Raw genomic sequence first — 22,885 nt, 5'->3', positions numbered from 1 at the left:
GTAGGCATTTTTCTTCTACGTAAATATTGATAGTTATTTTGTGGGGAGTCTTTTTTGTTTTTTATTTCATTTAAAGTCAATAACAATGTATATAAAATATACAAATCAACAAATATGCCAGGGGGTGGGGAGTCTTTTTTTTTTAAATCGTTTCTGACTACCGGGTGTGACGCTCACCGGAAGTGACGACACCGCGTGTGTAACTTTTTGCCATTTAAAATTAATTTCGCAATTTCTTGCAGCTCCGGACCCGTAGTCCATGCAGCTCGAGTCTCTGGGGCGGGGAGTTTCTGACTGAATGACGCTGCTGGAGCTAGCGGAGGACGCGCTTGACCTCCTGTCCCGTGATGCTCTCTCTGCGTGTTGCGGAGCGGTTGAGAGCGGCAGTCAGGGGCGGTTAGCTGCCCGTTAGCTCGGTGCCGCCGCAAGGGGGGCGGAGAAGAAGAAGAAGAAGAAGACGACGACGACGAAGAAGAAGAAGAAGAAGCTGCTGCTCTCTGTCAGCTACCTGGCAGAGAAGAGCCGCTCACACCAAGAGAGACAAACTTTCCGGAGAAACTTTCAGAGTCCCGCTGGATTGTTTACGATGATGATGATTATTATATAGATGTCTATTTTTTTTTAAACTGAGTTTGCTCGCATCATGCTTCCACAGAGACAGAGGAGACTAGCCCACAGCGGCTATCTTGGCTAATTGGTGAGAAATACTTGAACCGCTGAGAGGCTGGACCCGCCTCAGACTAAAGTACCGGCGGCCGCTGCTCAGACACAAGTTTGACAAGGGCCCGCCTGCTACTCCTCCGCCCGGATACAAGGAAGGCCGACCCATACGTGGGACCAGACACCCCGAGCTTTCTCGTCGGGGGTCCGGGCCTTGGACTTTTTTTTATTTTTATTATTTTTTTCTGGACGGCAGAGAGCAAGATGAACTCCGGGGGAAATGTGCAGTGACGGTACGTGCCTTAATCGCGTCCCTCGGTTGTGAGCTGCTTCGCCGGACGTTAGCGCGGCACTTCGTCCCCCCCCCTCCTCCCTCCTCCTCCTACTCCCCCCCACAGGGCTGCCTAGAATCGCCAAAGATGTCGGGGAAAACGACGGGGAAGAAGAAAAGTTGCTTCCGGATCACGAGCGTAACTCTGGCCGGGGGCCTGATCGGCGACGGCGGCAGCGGCGATCAGCGGCTGGACGACCCGGAGGAAGCCAGGACCGAGCTCCGGTCGCCGGTGGCGTTCGATCGGTTCGACGCCGGGGGGTGTGACCGGGCCCCGGCGGAGGAAACGTCGAACAGCGTCGGGGAGAACCAGGAGGGCCAGCCGCCCATGGCAAGTCCTGTCAACGGGGGGTTCGCTATTAAACCCACACCCAGTGGTCGTAACACCCCACACAGCGTGGAGGGGAGTGTGCCTTTTGTCCCCAGCTCCAGTATGGGGAGCAGTGCCGCTGCTGCTGCTCTCACCAGCATGATCCAGGCAGCCAGCAGCAGCAGCACCAGCTGTAGTAGTAGTAGTTCTCGGTTTAGAGTCATTAAACTTGACCATAGTAATGGAGAGCCCTTCAGACGGGGCAGGTGGACGTGTACCGAGTTCTACGAGAAGGAGTCGGATTCAGGAGCTCATCGGACTGTGGACAGCTTTAAGTCCTCCCCGTCCGTGGACCACAGCGGGGACAGAGACAGTGGGTTAGGGGCTACTTATAATTTTGCTGTCAGCGGCGGTGCTTTCCCGGCACCGGCCCGGGACAACTGCACAGAGTCCCCCGCTGGACACCACACCCACTCTCAGGCCTCTGAGCCCCCGCAGCAGGGCCACGGCCTGTCCCCTCAGGCCGAGGGTGGAGCAAGTGCCTTCCAGTCCACGGTGTACGCCGCCGCCGCATCGCCACAGCAGGCCGCACGGGCTCAGGGCAACGCGTCGCCCCCCGCCGGCCCCCAGACTTTCGCACCCGACGGCCTCAACGGTGACGCCGGCTCGCGCTCCGGTTTCGTTTCAGGAAGCGCGCAGCAGCAGCAGCCTTCAGGGGGGGCGGGCGGTGCCCCCGCACCCTCCGCCGCCCCCGTCTCCGTCCACGGCGATGGCCAGAACGTGCCTGCCACAGTGCCAAGTACAACCGGCGTGCCCCCGGGCGCGGCGAGTCAGGCGGGGGGACTCATCCAGCTGCAGGGGGGAGTCGTCAGCTCGACAGAACCGCTGTTCCACCGCGGCGCCGTCGCGGTCCCAGCGAAGGACGGCGTCCGCTCCCCTATCGGCGAGGGCTTCCGGCTGTCCAGTCCCACCGTCAACAGCTTCTTCGGCATCCAGATTACGATGAACGAGGACGGAGACGGGTAAGAGGTTAAACAGCTAGTTGATGGCTTATTTTCCATGTTAATCATCTGTGTGTTTTTTTTTCCAGTAACTCAAGGGGCCTCTGTCTTGAGGAGCATATAAAAGCCACTTGAACGTGTTTAATATCTACGTGTAAGGTTGCGCTTACTCCATAGCAGCGTGGTCACATTGAATTACTGTGTTGGGAAATCGCCTCTTTCTTCTTCATTGGTCACGTCAGAGACCTCGTCACCGCTATGACTAACGGGCAATTAAAACTGCTGCATTAGGAACAGGCCAGGATGAGATTCTCGTACTATATAATAACCTTGGGTTAAACTACCCTGCTCTCTCAAAATTTAAAACCCCCCCAAACGTTTGCCACGATCCGATTGGTTTATTTAAAACCAGCAGAGCAGCAACTATTCCTACTGCTGCTACACCAATAATTCAATTTTATTTACATGGCGCCAATTCACGACACGTGTCATCTGAAGGCACTTTACAAAGTCAAATTCAATCAATTTGTTCAGTAAGTTTCCTATCTAAGGAAAGCCAGCAGATTGCATTAAAGTCTTGGCAAGCAGCGTTCACTCCTCCTGAAAGAGCGTAGAGCCACAGTGGACAGTCGCCTGCGCTTGTCGATTGCTGCAAAGCATGCATGGAGCGACAGTGGAGAGGAAAACTCCCACTTTTAACAGGGAGGAAAACCTCCAACAGAACCAGGCTCCGCGCGAAACGCTCATCTGCTTCGACCGACACGACTGAAAATGTTTATCTAGAGCTTGTAGTTATTCTAGTTTGGATTTTAAAACATTGGTTCAAGAAGAAAATTGATTATGCGTTTGTCTCTTTGCCGCGTAACAGCCGTGGGCCAACCAGCTGATATCAGACTTGCAGCTCGAGCTTTGCTAACCAGCTGTTCAGCGATGGATGAGTGTCTGTGGAAATATGTTCCTTCCAAACAGCAGGTCTTCTCTGTCTTGTCTGTGATCTCAAACTGCAGGCAACCGCCCCTTCTTTCAGCCAGCTGACTGGTAGTGCACAGCGACAGGTGGGGGAGGGGCCGAGCAGCTGTTTTACTTTGACCACATACAGCCGGGGTAGAGGGCCAACGTTTTTCTCTCTAAACTCCTCCACCTGTGCGCTTTGGGGCTTCTGGGTGTCAAAAAAGACGAGCTGTGTTTTGCTGCTGAGAATGAAGCGGTCGACTGCTATTCTCTGCCCCATTTTGGGGTGGGGGGCGAGCGTGTTTCACTCTGGGCACCTTTCCCAGCCTCCCAACCTACAAACCTGACAAATACAGACTCCCCTATAGTGCTCCTGTCATGCACACGCTCTATTTAAGACCGTCCGGAGGCCGAGCTGAGATGTCGCAACACCCTGGGCCGCGAGCCGCTGCCGAGGCGATGCTCGAGCCAAGAATAACCCATAACCAGGGCTGGCGTCCGTCCGTATGCACGTGCGGCCTGCCCCGTGCGGGGGCCTCTGTGTTTATCTGCGCGCCTCGTTCCCCCGCTTGTTACCAACGAGGCACTCGGCGTTGTGGGGACTTGCTTTGTGTTTATGGATTTGGGGGTTATTATAATTCATGGTCTTTAAAACTAAACTAGCGTTCGGGGCTCCGTCCAAGCGACATCAGTTTGGGTTTGTCATAGTTTTGTGGAAAACGGTGTGTGATGATCCATGTTTTTTTTTTTTTTAAATAGAAAAATCTGTTGTGAATTATGTAGTCATCTATCTGTCTGTTTTTGTGTAAAAAAAAGTGTTAGACAAAAATCAGTGGGTGTATGAAAAAGCGGTGGAGACCACCGGCAGGATGGATCCTTCTGCTCCGGCTCGCTCGACTCCAGGCCCAGCGAGGGCTGTCGGCTCTGAAACATACGCTTAAAGGAGTTGGAGCTCTCCTCCTTTTTCCCCCCGTGAACTCCCTGTTTTTATACAAGACTGTAAATCGGCTGGACCTGAAACCACGCGCTTGCCGTTGAACTTGGCCACAAGAGTCCAGAGCAACCTGTGTGAGCCGGGTAGCTGTTGATTGATTGCGGGTTGTTTATAGAGAGCTTGACGGGTCTTTCAAACTGAAAAGCTTCTATGTGGCTGATATCTAACCTGCGGTAGAGAACTTTCTCTATTTAGTAGAAATCCAGAATAATTTGAGCCGGATGCTGGAGTTTAGGGCTTGTTTGACAGAGGAACCGCACCTCCAGGCTCTTAAAGCGACACTAACCACCAAAACGTCATGCCGGCTTATACAAGCGGTATCATATTCAACACTTAAACCCATTTACACTGGATATGGAGGTAGGAGGCAGGCCACCACCAGTGATCTTCCTGCTCTAAACCCGTGCCGATAATTGAACATGTAAAGACTCTCAGGTGGGAGTAACTGGCTGATGTACAACTACAGCAGTGCGAAAAGTATTATAGGGTTAAAGCAAATGGTTGATCTCTTCTTCTCTTTCCTGTCAGTAAACGAAAACCGCAGGCGACCGCCTTCTTTCAGCCAGCTGGCTGGTAGTGCACAGCAACGGGTGGGGGAGGGGCAGAGCAGCTGTTTTCTTGGCTTTTTTTTTTTTTTAAACCTCATTCTTTATCTGTTCGATGGCTCCTCTGACTGGAAATGCTTTCCATGTTATGTTCAAAGCAAATGTTTGTATAACCTTTTTAGAGCCTCACTTAATAAATCTTTGGCGTATCCCTTTAAAAGCGGTTTCATCTTTCAATAATGATTTGGGTTTCTTGTAAGACTGAAACTTAAAGAGTCAGTTTTACTGATCAGAACCTTGCGGGTGGAGCGGGTCCATTTGCTTTGTTTACATGTGCTTTAAGAAAGCGTTATTTCCTTCTAGGCTCTGCATTCTTCATCTGAATACTCGTAGCTATTTAAACCTTCACGAAAAGTAGGTGAATTAACGTTTCTGGTGGGATGTAACTCCTTTTTCACGGAGGTATTCCTCTTCAGGCTCCATCTTCCCTGCTCTTCGTTACCCTGGAAGCGGTGAAACTTGTGTACAAGGCGTTTTATCGTCACACATCTGCAACTGGGAAAGCAAAAAAGGACGAGAAAAAGCCGAGTTTTAATTAGCTGTCCATTTTAGCTCCTTATGAAGAAATCCAGATGATTTCTTACCTTTTTTAAACCTGGAAACTTCCAGAGGTTTGGGGACCCAGAGGCAAGTTGGCAGTTTTAAACCGTTTTTCATCTGTAATTAAAGCGCCTCGTTTCGCTCATTACTGCGGCGTAAACGTCGACGACGACCAAACGCATCACCACCCCGTACAGGACTTGACACGGATTCTCGCATTTTTCTCTCCTCTTGGCAGCGGCGCCATTGTTGTGCGTACAAACTCGGGTCTCCCTGAGGAATCTGCTCCGAGCTCGGTTGTTCTGTTTTGCATTAGGAGTTCATCACAAAGTGGAACAAGGCTCCGTGGGGGTGGAGCGGTGAGATAACAATGATCTCCCTTCAGCCTGCGACGGTTCGGGTTGGGGGGGCCGGCGGCGTCTCTGCCAAGCGGAGCGATGGAGCCGCCCCAGGGACCGATTGGTTCCCGTTAATCGCAGCGCTGCGATTCCCTTTTTCTCCTGGACAGACCACCCCTTACTTCTCTGTCTCAGTGAGTAGTTATTGCTTCATAGCTCATTACGTTTACTCCAGTGGACCAAATGGCTGTGGCTGAGTTACACAACAGAAGAGATGTAACGTGTTGACGGATTAATAGTCCTTTATTTGAGCACGCTAGCAAATTATGTCACACAGATTCAACAAACGGCAGAGAAATGATGTTTTATTTAGTGACGGGGGGAAAATCTTTCATAACCAACATGGCTGTATGCAAACAAACAGGTTGTTGCCACTATTACTGCCGTCACGATGGTTACTAGCGCTGTACGATTTTTTTTTTTCTTCTTCCCAGAATCAAAATTGCGATACATTTCAACCATAATTGCGATTTAATTTTGACTTATCTATGTATTAACCACAAGCAACAAGAAATATAGCTGTTTTTTTTTTTTTTTTTATTAATCAAAATATTCTTATTCAAAAGAATGAGTTGGACATCGGTCCTTGTTGAATGTAAAGTGCAACCAACAAACAAGTCTATGTAATAAAGAGTTTGACCAATACTTAATGCTACGGTGAGATTCCTGAAGGTTTCTGTTAAAGTATTGTTTATAGAAACTCTAAAACAAGTAAAATGATTAGATTATCTCACTGCTGCATCTCTCGTCCCTTCCATGTGGAGGCAAACCCACCTTAAACATATTACTGACACCTAAAGGACGCGTCTTATCCATTAATTGTTACGTAGCCAAAAATGGCAGAGCTCTTGCAAATGTTTTTTTTTTTAAAATTGCGATTATATTGCAAATGCGATTAATTGTCCGGCCCTAATGGGAACCTTTCGTTCTGCGGTGGTTTTGACCTATGAACCGTTCCCACGGACGTGATTTCTGCTCAGTTTTTTTTTTTTCCAAAGTGTTTGACGCTGAACTTTGAGGGAAGTGAGGCCTGCGATGCTTTAGATGATTCTGTTGTGAACTCCTGGATGGGTCGAGAAGTAATTTGGTCAGGCCTGATAAGGTTCATCACCCTTCAGTGGCTTCACCATTTTTTTATTTTTTTTATACGACTGGTCTCGCTGCGGTTTCCTGCAGTTTCCGTTTCAGGAGCACACTTCTCGTTTGACTGAAAATGATTTTAATTGTAAACGCTTCAGGGGTCTGAGTACTTGTGGGCTTAACTGCAGGTACGTTGATCTTCATACCAGGGTCCCCGCAGAACATCTTGACAAACTCTTGACGGCAATATGTCTCAACGCGCCGTTTTTTTTTTTCCTTTGATTGAAGTGTCCCTCAGCAACCCTGATTTGGGGGGTGGTGGTAAATAATTACAGTGAGCTTAAGCGTGACATGTTCAGGGCTGCAGCAGCAGCAGCACGTGAATATCATGCTTTTGTTACTGTCGGGTAGATTGCTGGTATAATTGCCTGCACCTGTAGGCTTGGCTATCTTTTGAAGTTACCGCGTCTCACGTGTACGGATGGCTCGTGCGGCCATGTTTTAAAAAAAAAAAACTACAACCTTGGTCCGTGTTTTGGGGATGATACAGTAAACATGCATTAGCTAAACGTAAAGTTGAATATGTCAAAGCTTTCTCAGCTCTGCATCCGCTGAAGTAAAGACGGAAAAAATATCTCCATTGTAGCTGAATTTGACTTTCTCGTACGTAGGGAAAGATATCGTGTCCCTTTTTCAGGCAGCTCAGCGGCAGGGCAAAGCAACAGGTGGGGGAGGGGGGTTAGCTATGTCGCTCCAGGTAGCTGGCGAAGTCCCTTTTTTCTGGGGTCTCATTTTAAAGGTATCGGCTCAAAATTACAGGAAAATATATGTGATTCTGACCTTGATACCAGTAAGAAGTATTTTAGATGGAGGGTCATTTTTTTTTGCGATAATTCTCCTCAGCCTTTTGGCTCAATCCTAAACCAAACCGCATCAAACTCCATGTCGAAGGACTTTCTGTTGCAGCTGTGGTTCTGCTCATCAAGCACGTGTTGTCTGTCGGGGGGGCCCCCCTTCACGCATGCTAAAAAAACAAAAAAAAATGTTTTAAACATACAGAAAAGCCTGAACATTGAGGTTTTTGGTGGTTTAATAGGCTGATGACACTGTATTGATCAGGTGGGGCCAGCGAGGTTAGGCTGTGGGTTGTGGTAGGGTAAATATTACACAGCATGGCGGGGGGGCCAAGAAAGTATCTCCAGGATTTGGAGATTATTAAAGAGAAACATTTTCTTTTTTTTTTCTGTGAGCAATGAAGATGGCCTCAGGCAGAAATTAGTGCACGCTATAAAGGTGGCCACTTTATTCGAATAGCATGACCGAAGAAAGACGAGCCGGAGCAGCATGAAAAGAGCTTTATTGATGCGGGCAGCTGGACAGTCCGAAGCGTGTAGATGGAAAAAAAATGCCTTTTATCAGCAGTGAGTGGGTGAACTTGGGTCAACGTACGGGCCAGCTGCCAAACCTCCTCAGATTTATCGGGTTGCCTGCGTGTGACGCCGCCGCTGGATGGCGAACACTGTTGCAGGCCAAATAAAGTGTTCTCACACACGTTAAATGTCACACAAACGGCAAAATGAATGGGATTTGTTCTCGTTGGGCTGACTGTGGAGCGGTTCTTAAAGCGGCGGCCGTTTAATTCAGCTGCTGCCAAGACAGAAGAAGAAGAACGAGGACATGATTGATTTGAGGATTAGTTGAAGTTTAGCAGCTTGTCCTTTATTGTAAACCTTTAATGGTTCCTGGATAACGACGTTGTGTGTCACAGGTGTTATTCCAGCTGTCAGGCCAGCAGCTATGATTGGCTCTGATCTCTGAAGGAGAACATCTCGGTACATTATGGCCTACTTGTTGCATCTTTTTCGCAATATCCGTCAATCTGTGGGAGTCACGTTCCAGGGCTGGATTGACATGACTTTGATGCTGCTGCCCAGGGGCTGAGTTTAAGGTTTTTCTTGACATTGTGTGATTTGTTTTTGTCAGTGCTCCACCCTGAATATGTCCTTTTAGTACAAGTCATGTTTTAAAGCACATGTTATCATTCTGTCAGTATGGATTTCCGACCTCGAGTGTTGGATTCCGGTTGTAAAGTGTGCTTTTTTTACTGCATCGTCTTCCACATACCGATTACAATACTGGGATGGATATATATATATATATATATATATATATATATATATATATATATATATATATATATATATATATATATATATATATATATATATATATAATATGCGTGAAGTGTTTTTTCTCGCATCTGGTAACGAAACATTTAACAAATCTGAGATTTCTTTTTTTTATCGTAGTTGCATGTTGCTGCCTTATCACAGATGGTTTTTGCTTCAGGAAATGTAATGAATAGATTTACCTGACAGACTTTATCTGCTTTAGGTTGTTTTTTTTTTCTGATAAAATGATTATTAGTAAAAAATGTGTAACTCATATCCGCAGATGTAAAGTTTGCCTGAAGGCGTTGACTTGTTGCTCAGTCACTGTTTGCAGAAAAGCGTTTATTTGGTTTTTTATTTATATATATATATATATATATATAATTTTTATTTTTTATTTTTATTTTTTTTATGGACCATAAGGTGCATTGGATTATAAGGTGCACTAAATATTCTTCCCTAGTGTTTAATATCACCCCGGCCCTTCACGTACACAGCTCTCTATCCGTCTCTGTACCCACTGACCTTTACATGAGTACACTTCTAGTTTAGACATTACAGTCAGGCAGTCTTGTAGACAGCTCAGGGGTCCAGTCAGGTGGTGACACAGTGTAGCGTAATGCTCTGAATATCCATTAAGCAGACTGGCTTCATTGCTTACCAAAATCGTACTTACACATTTTAACAAATTTTTTGAGCACATTGTACCACATAAAATCGGTCAGTAAGCACAACTTTAATCATATATAAGGCGCACCTTCAGTTTTTGAGAAAATATAAGGATTTTTAAGTGCGGCTTATAGTCCGAAGAATTCGGTAAGCTGTTCACCAATTTATGAATTCAGAGGTTTTCAATTGCTCCTTGATTTATTGTTAAATTTTTTATTATTGTATGGTTATGACATCATAAGTATGGGGGAACCAATGGGGGACAATCCTTCTCTTATTGTATTAATGTGCAAAAATCGAGTGGTTCTCTCTGTAACGTGTCTTCATCCTAATATCTGGCAGATTGAACAAGCTGGTGAGATAGAAAGTCAGGTTCGGAGTGAGGCATGCGTTTCCTTTTATTTGTTACCGGTATCGAGGTAGCCGAGCTAAAGTTTTAAGAAGTTACAGGTTCAAAATTGTATATAATAACTTGTGCAGCATTATTATTGAGACTAGACCTGTTTTATAATTAAAGTAAATCAGATTTCTACCCATGTTATCATAGTTGGAGAATCCCACACTCCCTCCCCCCTGTCTTGTGCCTTCACAGGTTTGGTTGGTTCTGTGGCCCATGGATTCAATGCAGCAGGTATTTTAGCAGAAGCTAGACTTGCGGTTCGAATCCTCTTGGCTGTGACTGCATGAGGATTTAAAGGAGAGGCCGAGCTGGCGGCTTTTCACCGGTGCCGTTTATTAATGTATCCCCCCAGAACTGTCACTCTCTGGGTCTACGCTGCTGCTGACGTGCTCAGTTTTCCATTCACATCATTGTCTTTTTTCTTTTTTTGCGAGTTAACAAAGCAGCGTTTTCATTAGAAGCTCAGTTTGTACTTGGACTCGGCTTTAAACTTTTAGGGTTTAGGTGTTGAGCAATCGGCAGCGTTTTAAACTTTCACCAGATTTGGCTGCTGTTAAATTACGCCTCCTGGATCTGCCCTGTATGGCTCATTTCTGTGTTTTAAACGTTGTTTTCATGTTTGCTATGACAACAGTGCTTTTTTTTTTTTTTTTTTTAGGCGAAGGCAGTAGTTTCTTTGTTTGATGGTTCACCAAACTCTCCCTTCCATTCATTACAAAGTGTTTCCTTCTTTTTTTTTTTTTTTTAAAGATCCAAAGAGACCAGAAGTTGAAGGGAAACTGTGCGAATAAGTAGCCGTTCCCTCAGCCAGATGTTCTCAGGGTCTTGCTTCCAGTCAGAGTGGCTCTGTAGAGGCAAGTAAACATCTGCAATTCTGGCCGCACAGCGGTAATCCAATCGGTTAGGTTGTGTTGCAAGGCTGTTCTAAGGAGGAGGACGGCAAGTGCAACACGTTGGCCTTTGTTCTTCTTCCAAAATGCCCCCCGGTGCCGAACAAGTTCGACCCTCTTTACAGGTGAATGGTGATGCTTCGCAAGCAGAGGAACCGTCTCTTGGCATGCTCTCATTGCCAGCCTCTGCTTGCTGCGCGGTGCTGAGCTGAACCGTCGTGCCATGTCCAAATTATTGTATAACTTTGGGTTTTCCGTTTTAACAACATCTCTGTGAATCACAAAAAAAGCCAAGCAGCCTGATGGGAGATCGATCGTCAAATTTCCCTGGCTCTCAGATTAATGTGAGGCAACTTAGAAATAATTGTAAAAATAGGTCCAGGAGATGGAAAGCCTGATTTAAAGCTACCGAAACAACAGAATCTTTGTAGACCTAACTAAAAACATCTTTTTTTATGACCAATATGTTGAATGAACTGTACTTTTTTCCCCACAGTAGGGTCAATTATTACTGATTGAGTGACGTTTCAGTCAGTGGGCTGACGTTGAGGGAACCAGCGCATCCCTCAGATGTCGATATCGTGATGATAAAAAAAGAAAACGCAGGTTAATTATAATAGTCAAGTAATATATCACAATATCAAGTTTTTTTTTTAGTATTATGCAGTCCTAGTCTTAATGATGCCCGATATGTCGGTATTAACAATTGTATCGGCCGACATTAGTCAATTAATGTATGTTATTGGTCTCATAAGTAAAGCTGGAACAATACTAAGAGAAGCGTTGTCAGCTGTGTGGTGTCGAGAAGGTCAGGAAAAAATGTCATTTATTAGATATCAGTTATCGGCCAGACTGGAAATGTCTATATTGGCCCAATGTTTTCATGTCAGTGTGCGTTCCTCGTTTAAATTGTAATTTACTGTTGCTTAGATCCGAATTACATGTCAATTCTAACAGGAGATATCCTTCTGACTGGTAGTATAATTCAACATTGGGAAATTATTTAGTTTTTTTTATCTGAGGAAACCACAAAGTCACCTCCGGCGCCTGGTTCAGGGCTGACATGACAGCTTGCAGAGTACAGTAGATTTGTTTTTTTTTTCCCCATATAGTTACTCTTGACCAGTGCAACTCAGTCTGATGGCTCTTCAGAAATGCTTTTGAAAATAGTCAGCAGGTTGATATATTCTGTAATGTAATCCCTGTGCGAAGAACATGTAAAACCTGGTGAACACGGGAGGTTGTTTCTGAAGACCTCGAGTAGATCTGCTCCTTTTATTTGCATGTCAGCTTGTGGAAAGCAGAAGAGGAGAGAAAAAAAAAAAAGCTAACTACAACTTTCTCTCTCTTTAGGTTGCTTGAGCAGAATCCAACCGATCAGAATAGATGTCTGGGTCTAAAATAATATACTTTTTTTTTGTCTCGACAAAGGTCCACCAAAGGCCACTTACACAGAAAGCTGATTTCCGATATAAAAAAAAACAAACCCACAAAGATCATCTCGCCTAATTGCTGCTTTACCGTAAAGCAGATATTCTGATACAGGATTAAGGAAGTGAAAAAGAGAGAGGTTATTTAGAGTCTGTTAATCGACTGTTTCACTGTTTCAATTACAGAAGATTGTGCACAAAGGCCCGCCAGTCGCTTTGCTTCGTGGCTGCTTTTCCTGTAAAGCGGCAGCAAAGATCTGTGAAAAAAAAAAGAAGCTATTTTAGATTCGGGTTTAATGCAGCGACGAGATGATTCAGCCGCGTTTTTAGTGGCAGAAGATCTTAAAAGGCCGGCCACATATCGCGGTCTTGCCCTTAGGAGTGACGCGGCGTCGACTGGAAGTCTGTGGCGAATACCCTAAACGTCTTTTAACTTTTAAAAATGCCGACCAGATGCCGTCGCTAGAAAACGCGGAGCTGTGTGTTAAAGCTGAACAACGAGGTTTCAGAGCTGTAGGCCCTCCCTGGGTTCTGCGTGTCTGCACTGTGAGTAATGAGGATGTGTGGAAAGCATGGCAGGCAGCTGCACTTGAGTCATGCATCCACTCACTTTGCTTTCAATGGGCCCCATCGTCCCGATCTGGCCTCACCGGTGCTTCTGACTTCCTCGTGTGTTTTCCTGGCTCCGCGCGCGCGCTGTGGCCTCAAAAACCGCTGCGTCGAGGTTGAAAAGTCGATTTCCAGGGCTGCTTATGTACAGCTTCTTCTAAGAAATCCCCCCTTTTTCCCCCCGCCGCAGGGGTCCCACACTGGTGCAAAAAAAGATGTTCTTGTTGAGTCGGTGCTGCTGCTGTGCCTCTCTGACCAACCTCTGTGTGAACACAGCCAGCCAACACCTGCTTGTTTTTCAGCGTCTTAAAGTAGTCAGTCTTGGCTTTTCAGTTGGATTTGTTGGAAATCCGTCGACCCGCGTTCAAAAAACGAACACAAAAAATTCACTTACCGTCGTTTGTACAAAGTCTCTTTAACCTTTTGCTTCAGTGGTAATGTGTTTTTGCCTACAAGTAAGACGCATTTATTAAAGACTACGGGTTAATCAGCAGCTTTACAACCTCTTTTATTGGTATCCTCTTGCAAGAATAAGTTGTATTTCAACTTTTTATGGTTAGATATAAAAAAAAAGTAATATTTTTGCTGTCATTACATAGTGTTTTTTTGGAACAACATATGGATTCCCAAACTATTATTTTAAAACCTGGGAGTAATAATGGATTTTATTTGAAAAGAGCCTTTCATAATACTCAAGGATTTGTACAAAATTAAAACCAAACAAGTGGCAATACAGCAACAAAGCATCTGTAATGTAAAACGAATATAAAATAAAACATTCATTGAGAGTAGGCGGCTCTCTGGAGCAGACGAGTCCGGTGAAGGATAATATATTTTTAGGGCCTCTATCGTTTTCTTTTTCAATTGTTCGAATGTTTTCCAGTTACTGTTCCTGTAAGGACCGCCTTCTCCATCTCCAGAACAAGAGGGAAAACTTTGCACAATCTTCTGAAAAGCCTCGGATCGTTTCCTGAAACCACTTTATAAGATCATAGGAAAATCTACCTCACTGGATATAAAAAAATACAGAGAAATCAAGAGGGACCCAGGACTCTAGCAGGCTGCCATATTTTGCTGGTTGAGACTCAAGACGACACATTTAAATACTTTTTACCATACCATACAACCTTTATTTATAAAGCACTTTATTATAACAAAGGTGAACAAAGTGCTGTACATGTACAACTGAAAATAACAGTGAAATTAAAATAGACAAGTAAAACACGGACAAGCTGAAATAGAAAATAAGATACAAGTTAATAACTGGTAAAATAATTAAATTAATTTTTTTTTTAGGCTATGGGGCTTGTGATAATTTAACAGAAAACTGAAAGCTGAAAAGTATTTTTTATATTATGTCGGATTATGTAATTTGGTTGCAATTAGGCCTAAAAAAGTTCTTAAAACGATCTTAAAAAGGTTGAATTAAAGATGGTGAAAACCTCCTGTGGTATGTTCTGTGAAGATAATCGAACATCCATGCAGGCAGACCAGGTTTTTTTTTTTTTTTTTTTTTAATTTCCTTCCTTGCAGGCAGTTGAAAACTGTGCAAAACTCTTGTTTCCTTCTTCGCTTTGATGTCCGCTTCTCGTTCTGTCAAGCGTCGTCGTCGTTGCCTTCTTCTTCTTCCTCTTTTGGTCGGGTTTGCCTGAAGTGTCTCCTCTCGCCGGCGTTGAACCACAGCGGGTCCCTTGCACATCCTCCGGCGCCTTACAATGAGCAGGTTTCTGAAAGGAAGCGGACGTGAGTCACTGCGGCCGCGCTGACTGACAGCGGTGTCTGCGCTCAAAACAGACGGCGCAGCCTCAGTGTTTCTTTCCTTTTTATTACTTAATCAGATCTGGCTCATCAGCTTTGCACGCCTTTTGTAAAACAACGTAGCCGTTTGGGGTTGACGTGGTGTGTGGTTTCAAGTTGGAATAGGGGAAAAAAAAACAAACAAACTGTTAAAAATGAAATACAATTGTTCCTGAAAGTGACGACCTGCTCGTCCCTTTAGACAGGTGTGATGACTGGTTTCTTGCTAACTTATTAAAATAAGGCAGCAATGTTCCTGTGTGCAGTTAAGTGAACAAACAGCTGAAAGTTGAGACATTTGACTAAAATAGCTGAACATTTTTGGAAAGCCTAAAATAAAAACATCAGTTTGTGCGTTTCTTCTTTTTGTAATTTTTTTTTTTAGCTCTTTAGTCTACTTCTTTCTGTTGCTGGCCGTGTGGCTTTGCTAGCCTTTAGCTTTAGCCCGGAACAAAGTCAGCCGAAAATCTCTGCACCAAACAATGGAAAATATTTGAGCCGCTGCATCCTGTGGTTGTCAGTGAGCGATGGCCCACCACAGAGAGAGCAGCTGGGATCAGGAGGGGCGACACATTACTGGCATTTCATCACTGTGCTGCGCATTTAAACCGTGGCTCATTTAATAGGGCCTGCTACAGTCCTGTGTAGGGATAAATTATTATTATTATTATTTTTTTTTTGGTTGTATGCTATGCGTTTGTTTTAGGCAAAAACTGTATAAATGAAATGTAAAGATGTAAAAATGTCATAAGTATCACACCATCCAGCTCCACATTAAGTTGAAAAACTTTATTTGCGACAGAAAACGTCTCAATTAAATAACAATATATATTGACGATAGAAAAAAGGGTCCATAAAAAGTTAAATTATATAAAAGTTTTCTTTCCTTATGCATTCCAGCCATGTAGGTTAATACCACAGTCATTACATCCTTCCAACCAATCACAACGCAGACTCAGGATCGCTCTCTGATCGAGCTCCGCCCTTTTTCAAAGAGTTCAGAGAGCAGGTGTTTTGTCTTTATTTGGTATAAAGTTGGTTGAATAAAGGGTTGAGTGTTTGTTTGTTCTCCATATAGAAATGGGTCGGTAAACAGCAGCATAATATGGCCAGGGCTGAACTTAAAATATGTTTTGAATTTGTTGATAATTATCGATATCAATCAATATTTCTATTTTATCTATATGCTTTTTTCCCCCCTATATCGTTCAGTCCTTCCTAGACCTAAGGAATCTCTGGAAAAAAACTAAGAGGTGGTCCCTATCAGAACATGGCTTCATATGGGTCTGGATCTGGACCGCCACCTGCTATTTGGCAACCTCCAAACATTTTTTATTAAACAAGACTCGAACCTTCACCTATTAGGTCACCCATTTCATCCCTTTCTGCTCCCTTTTTGTACCTGTAAACAAACGACTTTGTGTACCCGTTTACCTAAACATCGCATATCAGTTTATTCTTCTCTATTGTTACGTATTTTCATGAATTGTTTGGGTACGGCGCCATAGAAGTGCTGCAATCTCATCAGTAATCTAGTTGTTGCTTTCAGAAAAAAAAAGGAAAAAAATCACTATTAAGCCTTATTTCCACTGGGAGCGGCTCTTATCTCCATTTGGGTCGGGTGACTCGTGTGAAATTCAATTCAAAAGTACTTTAATAATCCCAAATTTAGACGTTGCCGTAGCTCTCGTTGCCCTCATGATACACCCAGTGTGCAGCATGTGTTTGGTATGTTCGAGGAGTTGACTGCGACTTGTCACAGGAATCTGCTAGATGTAATATGCGAAGTCTTCTCAGCTACACAACAGCTGTTAAAGCCACAGTTTGGAGACCTTTGATCGATGCCTTGTGATAAACATCTGCATCGGCCGGTAACATTCCTTCAGGACCTGTGTACGCCGGGCAATCGGAGCGTTTTCCCACACCGTAAAGTTTAAGTAAGGCAACCTTTTTAAAGCAGTCCGAACTGCATGTTGCGGTGCCCATTTGTTCGGCGCACGTCTTGTGTGTTTCTTGGCAGTTCCTGTATGCGCTCATTAGCTGCCTGCCCTGCCCACTTTACCCCCAGGCGGAGGCACTGGCATGTGACAGGCCTGTGTTGCTGGAGAGCAGCTGACAGGCCGTGACAATAACAGAGCTGGCCCCGTCTGTGTGGCAAAGTTCACCGGGCCGCTGTCATGCCCCCAGGAACCGATTCCACACTTTATTTAACCGGCCAGGGAGATGCGAGGGGGAAACGAAGCAGATAGTAGGGCTGAACGATGTTGCAAAATAATCTAATTGTGATTTTTTTTTACTTAATATTGCGATTTAATGCAATTTTTTTTCCAGTTTAATTTATCACGTCTTTTTAAACATATACAAACAACAAATCAATTTGTTTCCTCGCCGTGCGGATTAGTTGCTAAAAGGCCCACAGCGTCTAAAAATGATTGCGTTCTGCCTACGATATATTTCAACCAAAATTGCAATTTTGACTTTTCCCTGCATTAACCACAAGCAACAAAAATGTTCTCTAAAAAAAAAAGATGTTTGTAAAGAAGAACTATTTAAAACAAGAACTTTTAATGTTTCTATTAATCAGAATATTATTCAAGAGAACAGCTTTTAGTTGATTTGGACATCAATCCTTGTTGGACATAAAGTGCAACCAGTCAATGTATTAAACTGATTGACCAGTACTTAATGCTTTGTATGATTATATAAACTCTGAAACAAGTAATAAAATTAGATTATCTCACTGCTGCAACCCTCTACCCTTCCATGTGGAGGCAAACCCACTTTAAACATTTTACCGACACCCATTGTGTCGGTAAAATGTTACCGACACAATGTTGTTACATAGCCAAAAATTGCAGACCTCTGCGATTTGGAAATTGCGTTTTTTTTAAAATCGCCATTATATTGAAAATGCGATTAATTGTTCAGTCCTAGCAGATAGCTGGCGTTCCTCCGGAGCTGAGCCGACTGAACCACCCGACCGGGGAATACACTGATTCATGGGCGCTCACGGTGACAATTATGTGCAAGTCGAGCAGAAATTAACACCCCCTGCTTCAGAGAATGCTCGCATCAGTGCGACATATTTCCACCCATCTTTTCCTGACTTTTAGGTGTCGGCAGAGGTGTCTCGGGCCTGCCCCACAGCCGAAGCCTGAGTTGGGCTCTTATTTGCAGAGGTTTTGTAAGTTTAGTCACAGATTGCTTCAACAAGCTGCTCTTTATTTCCTGAATACTGAGGCCTTCGATATGAGAGCGGGGTGGGGGTGTGTGCTTGTCGGCGTTGGTTAGCGGCACAGCTGGGGATTTGCCTGAGTTGGATATGACTGCAGGCTTTGCCCCATGCAGAGAGTCAAGTCCATGTTTGCCACTGAGCCTCCCCCCCCCCCCCTCCCCTTCCCCACTCCCACAGCCTCTCCTAATCGCCCCGTTATGAGAATCAAGCACTTCGCTGGGTCACATCTCTTCCCAAAGTCTATTTTAGTCGGCGCTCCGACCCGGATCGCTTCTCAGCCAAAAAGGCTCCGCAAATTTGACTTCTGCGATTTTTTTTTTTTTTTTTTTTTTTAAAAGGAGGGGGGGGGGGGAGCTTTTTAAAGCAAGAAATGCAGACCTCTCTACGTGTGTTTTCACATGCGTGGATATCGACATCAAAGAGGTGGTTGCTGGAAAAACAAGTCCGGAGGAACAGCCTGTATTTCTATGCTCAGTGTTTGCCTTGGGTTTGGTCCTTTGTGTCACGCTGCCTCGTCTCAAGACTCTGTTTACCTCCTAGATGTTTGCCGGGCAGAGAAACCTAGTTGTGTTGATCAGCGTACGTGGTTTTGGTATCTCTCTTTGTGGGTTTGAGTTCGAATTTTATCAACATAAAAAAAAAAAAAAAAAGTCATTGCCCTCCCAGTGGATGCATGACATTTTACCGTCTAATCTCTGCTCAAAGAACAATGTCATTTCAGATAAAAGTGTTTACTGTCGATTGCATTAAAAGGGCATTTTCGCATTGCAAAGATGTGTTTTTCTGTACTGAGAAACATGGGCTTGTTAATCCAGTGTTAAGCACTCATGAGATAAGGGATGACATCACTGTGGGATGTTTCCAGCAACAAGTACAACACAACGTGGAGCGGTTTTTCACCATAATAGCCAGGCGGTTTATATATTTAGAAGTGGAGTTGTAATTATTCATCCATCTTATTAGATGATACATATAATACTGGGTTCACGAGACCGGGGTATAGGAATATTTTCTGAGGGAACAAATTAGGTTATTTCACAAATGGAGCAAAGGTTTCAAAAAGCACACCCATTGTTTTGAAGGATCTATAATCGATATTAAATATTTCAGCCCAGGTTTGTCTGGAACAGGTCCCCCCCAACCTTCTCAGCCTGTGACCCCAAAAATAACTGCGTGCTCTTTCCTTCTGAGTTTCCGCTTGCTGGCTGCGCACGCGCACTTCTAGTCTTTATCCGGTTAGCTTAGCGGCTAGGTTAGCGGTTAGCCGTTCCTTGTAGCTCTGCTGCTCTGTGTTTTTCAAGATGTTGTTGTGGTTTTGAATAAGTGTTTTTTTTTTTATTTGTACATGTGCTTAGTTAATGTCATTGTGTTTTTTAACATGTTGTTTTAAATATGCCATTATTTTTAGATATTTGTTGATGTGGTTTGCACTTTTAGGACCACCATAGTTACCCAAGAATAGACTGACACTGAAAAATCAGGGGCCGACATAATGCTTCTTTGGCCTGTCAAACATTTTCCTTTGTGATTTTAAATTTGACCAAAGGTTTTTGAACCGGGCTCTGTGGAGATGGCCAAATAAAGCAATGAAATTCCGGTTTTGGATATTCATTGATTTAGAGTTTCATTTGATCACCGATCAAAACTGAAGCTGTGAATTGAATGACCTGTATAAAATCCACGATGATCCACTCCAGAATGTTTTGTACTTGAACGTCAATCTCATTAAAAACTGGAAAGATTTGTAGGAACTCTGAAGGTGCAACACGATCTTAAGCTTGAAACACTCACCGTTGTCTCCGCGGCACCAAATTATAAAGCTTTCATTCAACAAAATCACATGTTATCAACAAGATGGACGTCTGTCCAGTAGATAAAGACCAACTTGTCTTGGATGAGAAAGATTATGGTGTTTTAATACTGCGATATCTTGTTACGTCCTAATTAAAAAACTACCTTAAACTGAGGCTGTCAGCACCATTATTCTGAAGGTGTTTTTTTTATATAAAGGTCAACGCTTTTTTTACCCCTAATCACGAAACCCCCCCCCCCCCCTCCTTTTTTTTTGGTACAGATAGAAACTTGAAATGAACCCTTGCTTTGCTTTCAGAGGAATGCTCTAGTGAAACGGTGTCTAAATCTTACATGGTTAACAAAATCCAAATAGCTTTTGCTGCAATGGGTTTGAATTGGAGATGCAGACTTAAATCCAAAGGTTTTAAGTCTATGTTGACACTTTTAAGGTTTTACTTCTATTTGTAGGGTTTTCTCCATACACCACACAGAGGTGATGCTGAAGTTAAGCCCAAGGTCGGGTTTATATCATCGATTAGTCAACCACTGCGGGGGTCTTAGGTGCCACTTTGGGAAAAGCTGCCATCTGGTCTTGGATGTAAAGAAATAAATCTGTGTTCTCTAAAAGGATTTCTGTTCTCTCTGAGACGAACAACTTACAACGTTTACAACAACGCAGTGAAGCGAAGCAGTGATGGCTAAATTTACTTTTGCATCAAACTCAAACTGACGTATTATTTGTTTTTCGACTAGCCCTCCCAATCCCCTGTTGCTCCGAGTTGGTCTCAAACATTCGGGCCCGTTTTTTTTCTTTTTTTTTTTTCCTGCCTGTGAAACGACTTTCACCGTGAGCATTTCTTCCTGCTTCTGGCTGCTGAGGTGGTTTCAGGATAAATGACTCATTAATATCCCCAGTTTTCCCAAACTTGATTTTTACACATGCGCCACCCATCGCTTGCCTGTGAGTCATTCTTCTCCTGCCGCATAAATCTGTCTGTGTATTTCTCCGATAAACCCTGTAGTTTGACTCGCCCGGAGAGCTGAGGTCAGAGCTGCTTTCTTGAAGGATGTAGTTGGTGAGGTCTTTTTAAGCTTGCATTGTCTAAATAGCTCAGCAACGCTTCAGGAAACTCAAAGGTCCCGAGCTGCTGTTTTGTGAGGTGTGGCAGAGATAAATCTGTCAAGGGCTCAGATATGGAGGCTTGGGCCATAAATCTGGGCCGACAGTCACCGCTACAGTAGTGGATGGTTAACCTCACGTTAGGGGTTTCAGAAATGGATGCCTTTCCCTGTCTGCTTTTTGTTTTTCCCTATTTCGGCCTCAGGGCATTGTATATAGACATTAAACTTTACGATCTTGTAGGCCACCCCTGCTCCTTGATGTACGACGGTGCATCTACTTCCAGCGTAGCGGCTGAGACAAATTTAAACCTGACACCAACATGGGCATGTTAGTGTTTAGCTGCCTTTAAATAAAGTTGTCATGTTTTACCCTTCCAGCTATTTTTATTGCGTTTTTCAGAATATTGGTTTCAATAAGTGGATACATTTTTGACTTTATAGCTTTCTTGCAATTAATACAAGCCACATATGTTATAATATAAAGGGAGTTAACAATTTAAACACATAAAAAAAAATGAGGAAATCATAAAATAGCAGTTATTGCAGGTTTTGGGTTGTAGTGTAGTAAAGGATTTATTACAGTACTTGGCTCCATTTCTTTCAATCAAACAAAAAAAATAAAAAATTGCCTAATTGGAAAACCGCAATCAATTACAAGGAATCGGATCATTTCCTGGTAAAGACAATGAAACGTAACAGTCACTTTACCACTGAAGCTTCTTCAACATGAAATATGACTTGGGGGGGGGGGGGGGGGAATGCAGTCACACTAGAGGGGTGATGTGGAAATATTTGTTCAGCGGCGTCAGATGCTGAGCGTGGCGTTCTGTGTAAACTTTGAAAAAATTCAGTCAGAAGCAAACGTTGCGTCATGACAAACATGTCGGCACCGCCAGACACCAGAAAACATGTGGAGCTGCAGCGATGTGTGTTCAGCTGCGTCAGTTCTCCGGTGCCGCTCACCGTTGGATGAGTCTGGACGCTCGTAAGGAAAATTAATGCTTTCTCTCACTTTGATAAGCTTGAGTAAAAATAAGGTGGGCTACATACTATTTTCACAAACGCTTAAAGCAATAACGTACAACTTGACAAGTGATTTTTCTTTTTTTGGGGCGGTGGGAGGTCAAAAACCAGCAATTGTTACTGTAGTTGCTGAATTTATATAAAATATTTTTGTAGTTGGTATAATAAACGTTTTATTATTCTTTTGATTTTTTTTAATGCAATCTTGAACAAAAATGTTGTTTTAAGTGATCATTGAGGAGAATATTGCACCTTTTTGCCTTCTGCTCTTTATAAAGTTAAGGCCTGCACATAAATGAGCTCTTTAAGTAAACCAGAATGACATCGTTCTTCTATACAGCCCCAAGAGAAAGGGAGAACAAGCTTCTTTGATCCTTTGGAGTATGTAGATATTCAGTTCAATTCAATTTTATTTATATAGCGCCAAAACATATCATCTCAAGGCACTTTACAAAGTCAAATTCAATCAAATCATCCAAACAGATTGTTCAAAAAGTTTCCTATCTAAGGAAACCCAGCAGATTGCCTCAAGCCTTGATTAGCTGCATTCACTCCTCATGAAGGAGTGTAGAGCCACAGTGGACAGTCGTCTGCGTTGTCTATGGCTTTGCAGCAATCCCTCATACTGAGCATGCATGAAGCAACAGTGGAGAGGAAAACTCCCCACACAGCTGCATCCACAACCCGCTGAATAACATGGAACATACCTGGTAGGATGGATGGGGTAAATTAGCAACTCCAACCTGCAAGGTTTTATCCAGCGCATAAAACGGACCCATACGCTGAAAGTTGTCAAAATTACGCTGAAATTACACTGTGAGCGTGACGGTGCTATGTGCTAACAGTATGATGTGGATATTTCAGAGCAACATGAA

At 43.8% G+C, this 22,885-nt stretch overlaps 1 protein-coding gene across 2 annotated transcripts in view; it reads left to right on the top strand.

The window, feature by feature from the left end:
- The first annotated feature begins 220 nt into the window (after nucleotides 1-220).
- Nucleotides 221-22,885, top strand: part of tsc22d2 (TSC22 domain family 2) — a 39,865-nt gene continuing 17,200 nt past the window's right edge. The window contains exon 1 of one of the 2 annotated variants that reach the window (XM_021318263.2): nucleotides 221-2,323. In XM_021318263.2, coding sequence (XP_021173938.2) covers nucleotides 1,080-2,323 — 1,244 coding nt within the window. In that variant the 5' untranslated portion in view covers nucleotides 221-1,079. The remainder of the gene's footprint in view (nucleotides 2,324-22,885) is intronic. The other variant, XM_021318264.2, reaches the window with a different exon arrangement.

Source organism: Fundulus heteroclitus, chromosome 9 (genome assembly GCF_011125445.2).
Source record: "Fundulus heteroclitus isolate FHET01 chromosome 9, MU-UCD_Fhet_4.1, whole genome shotgun sequence".
Classification (NCBI taxonomy): domain Eukaryota; kingdom Metazoa; phylum Chordata; class Actinopteri; order Cyprinodontiformes; family Fundulidae; genus Fundulus; species Fundulus heteroclitus.
Note: the sequence above shows the minus strand (reverse complement) of the source record. Positions and strands in the feature narration are given on the sequence as shown.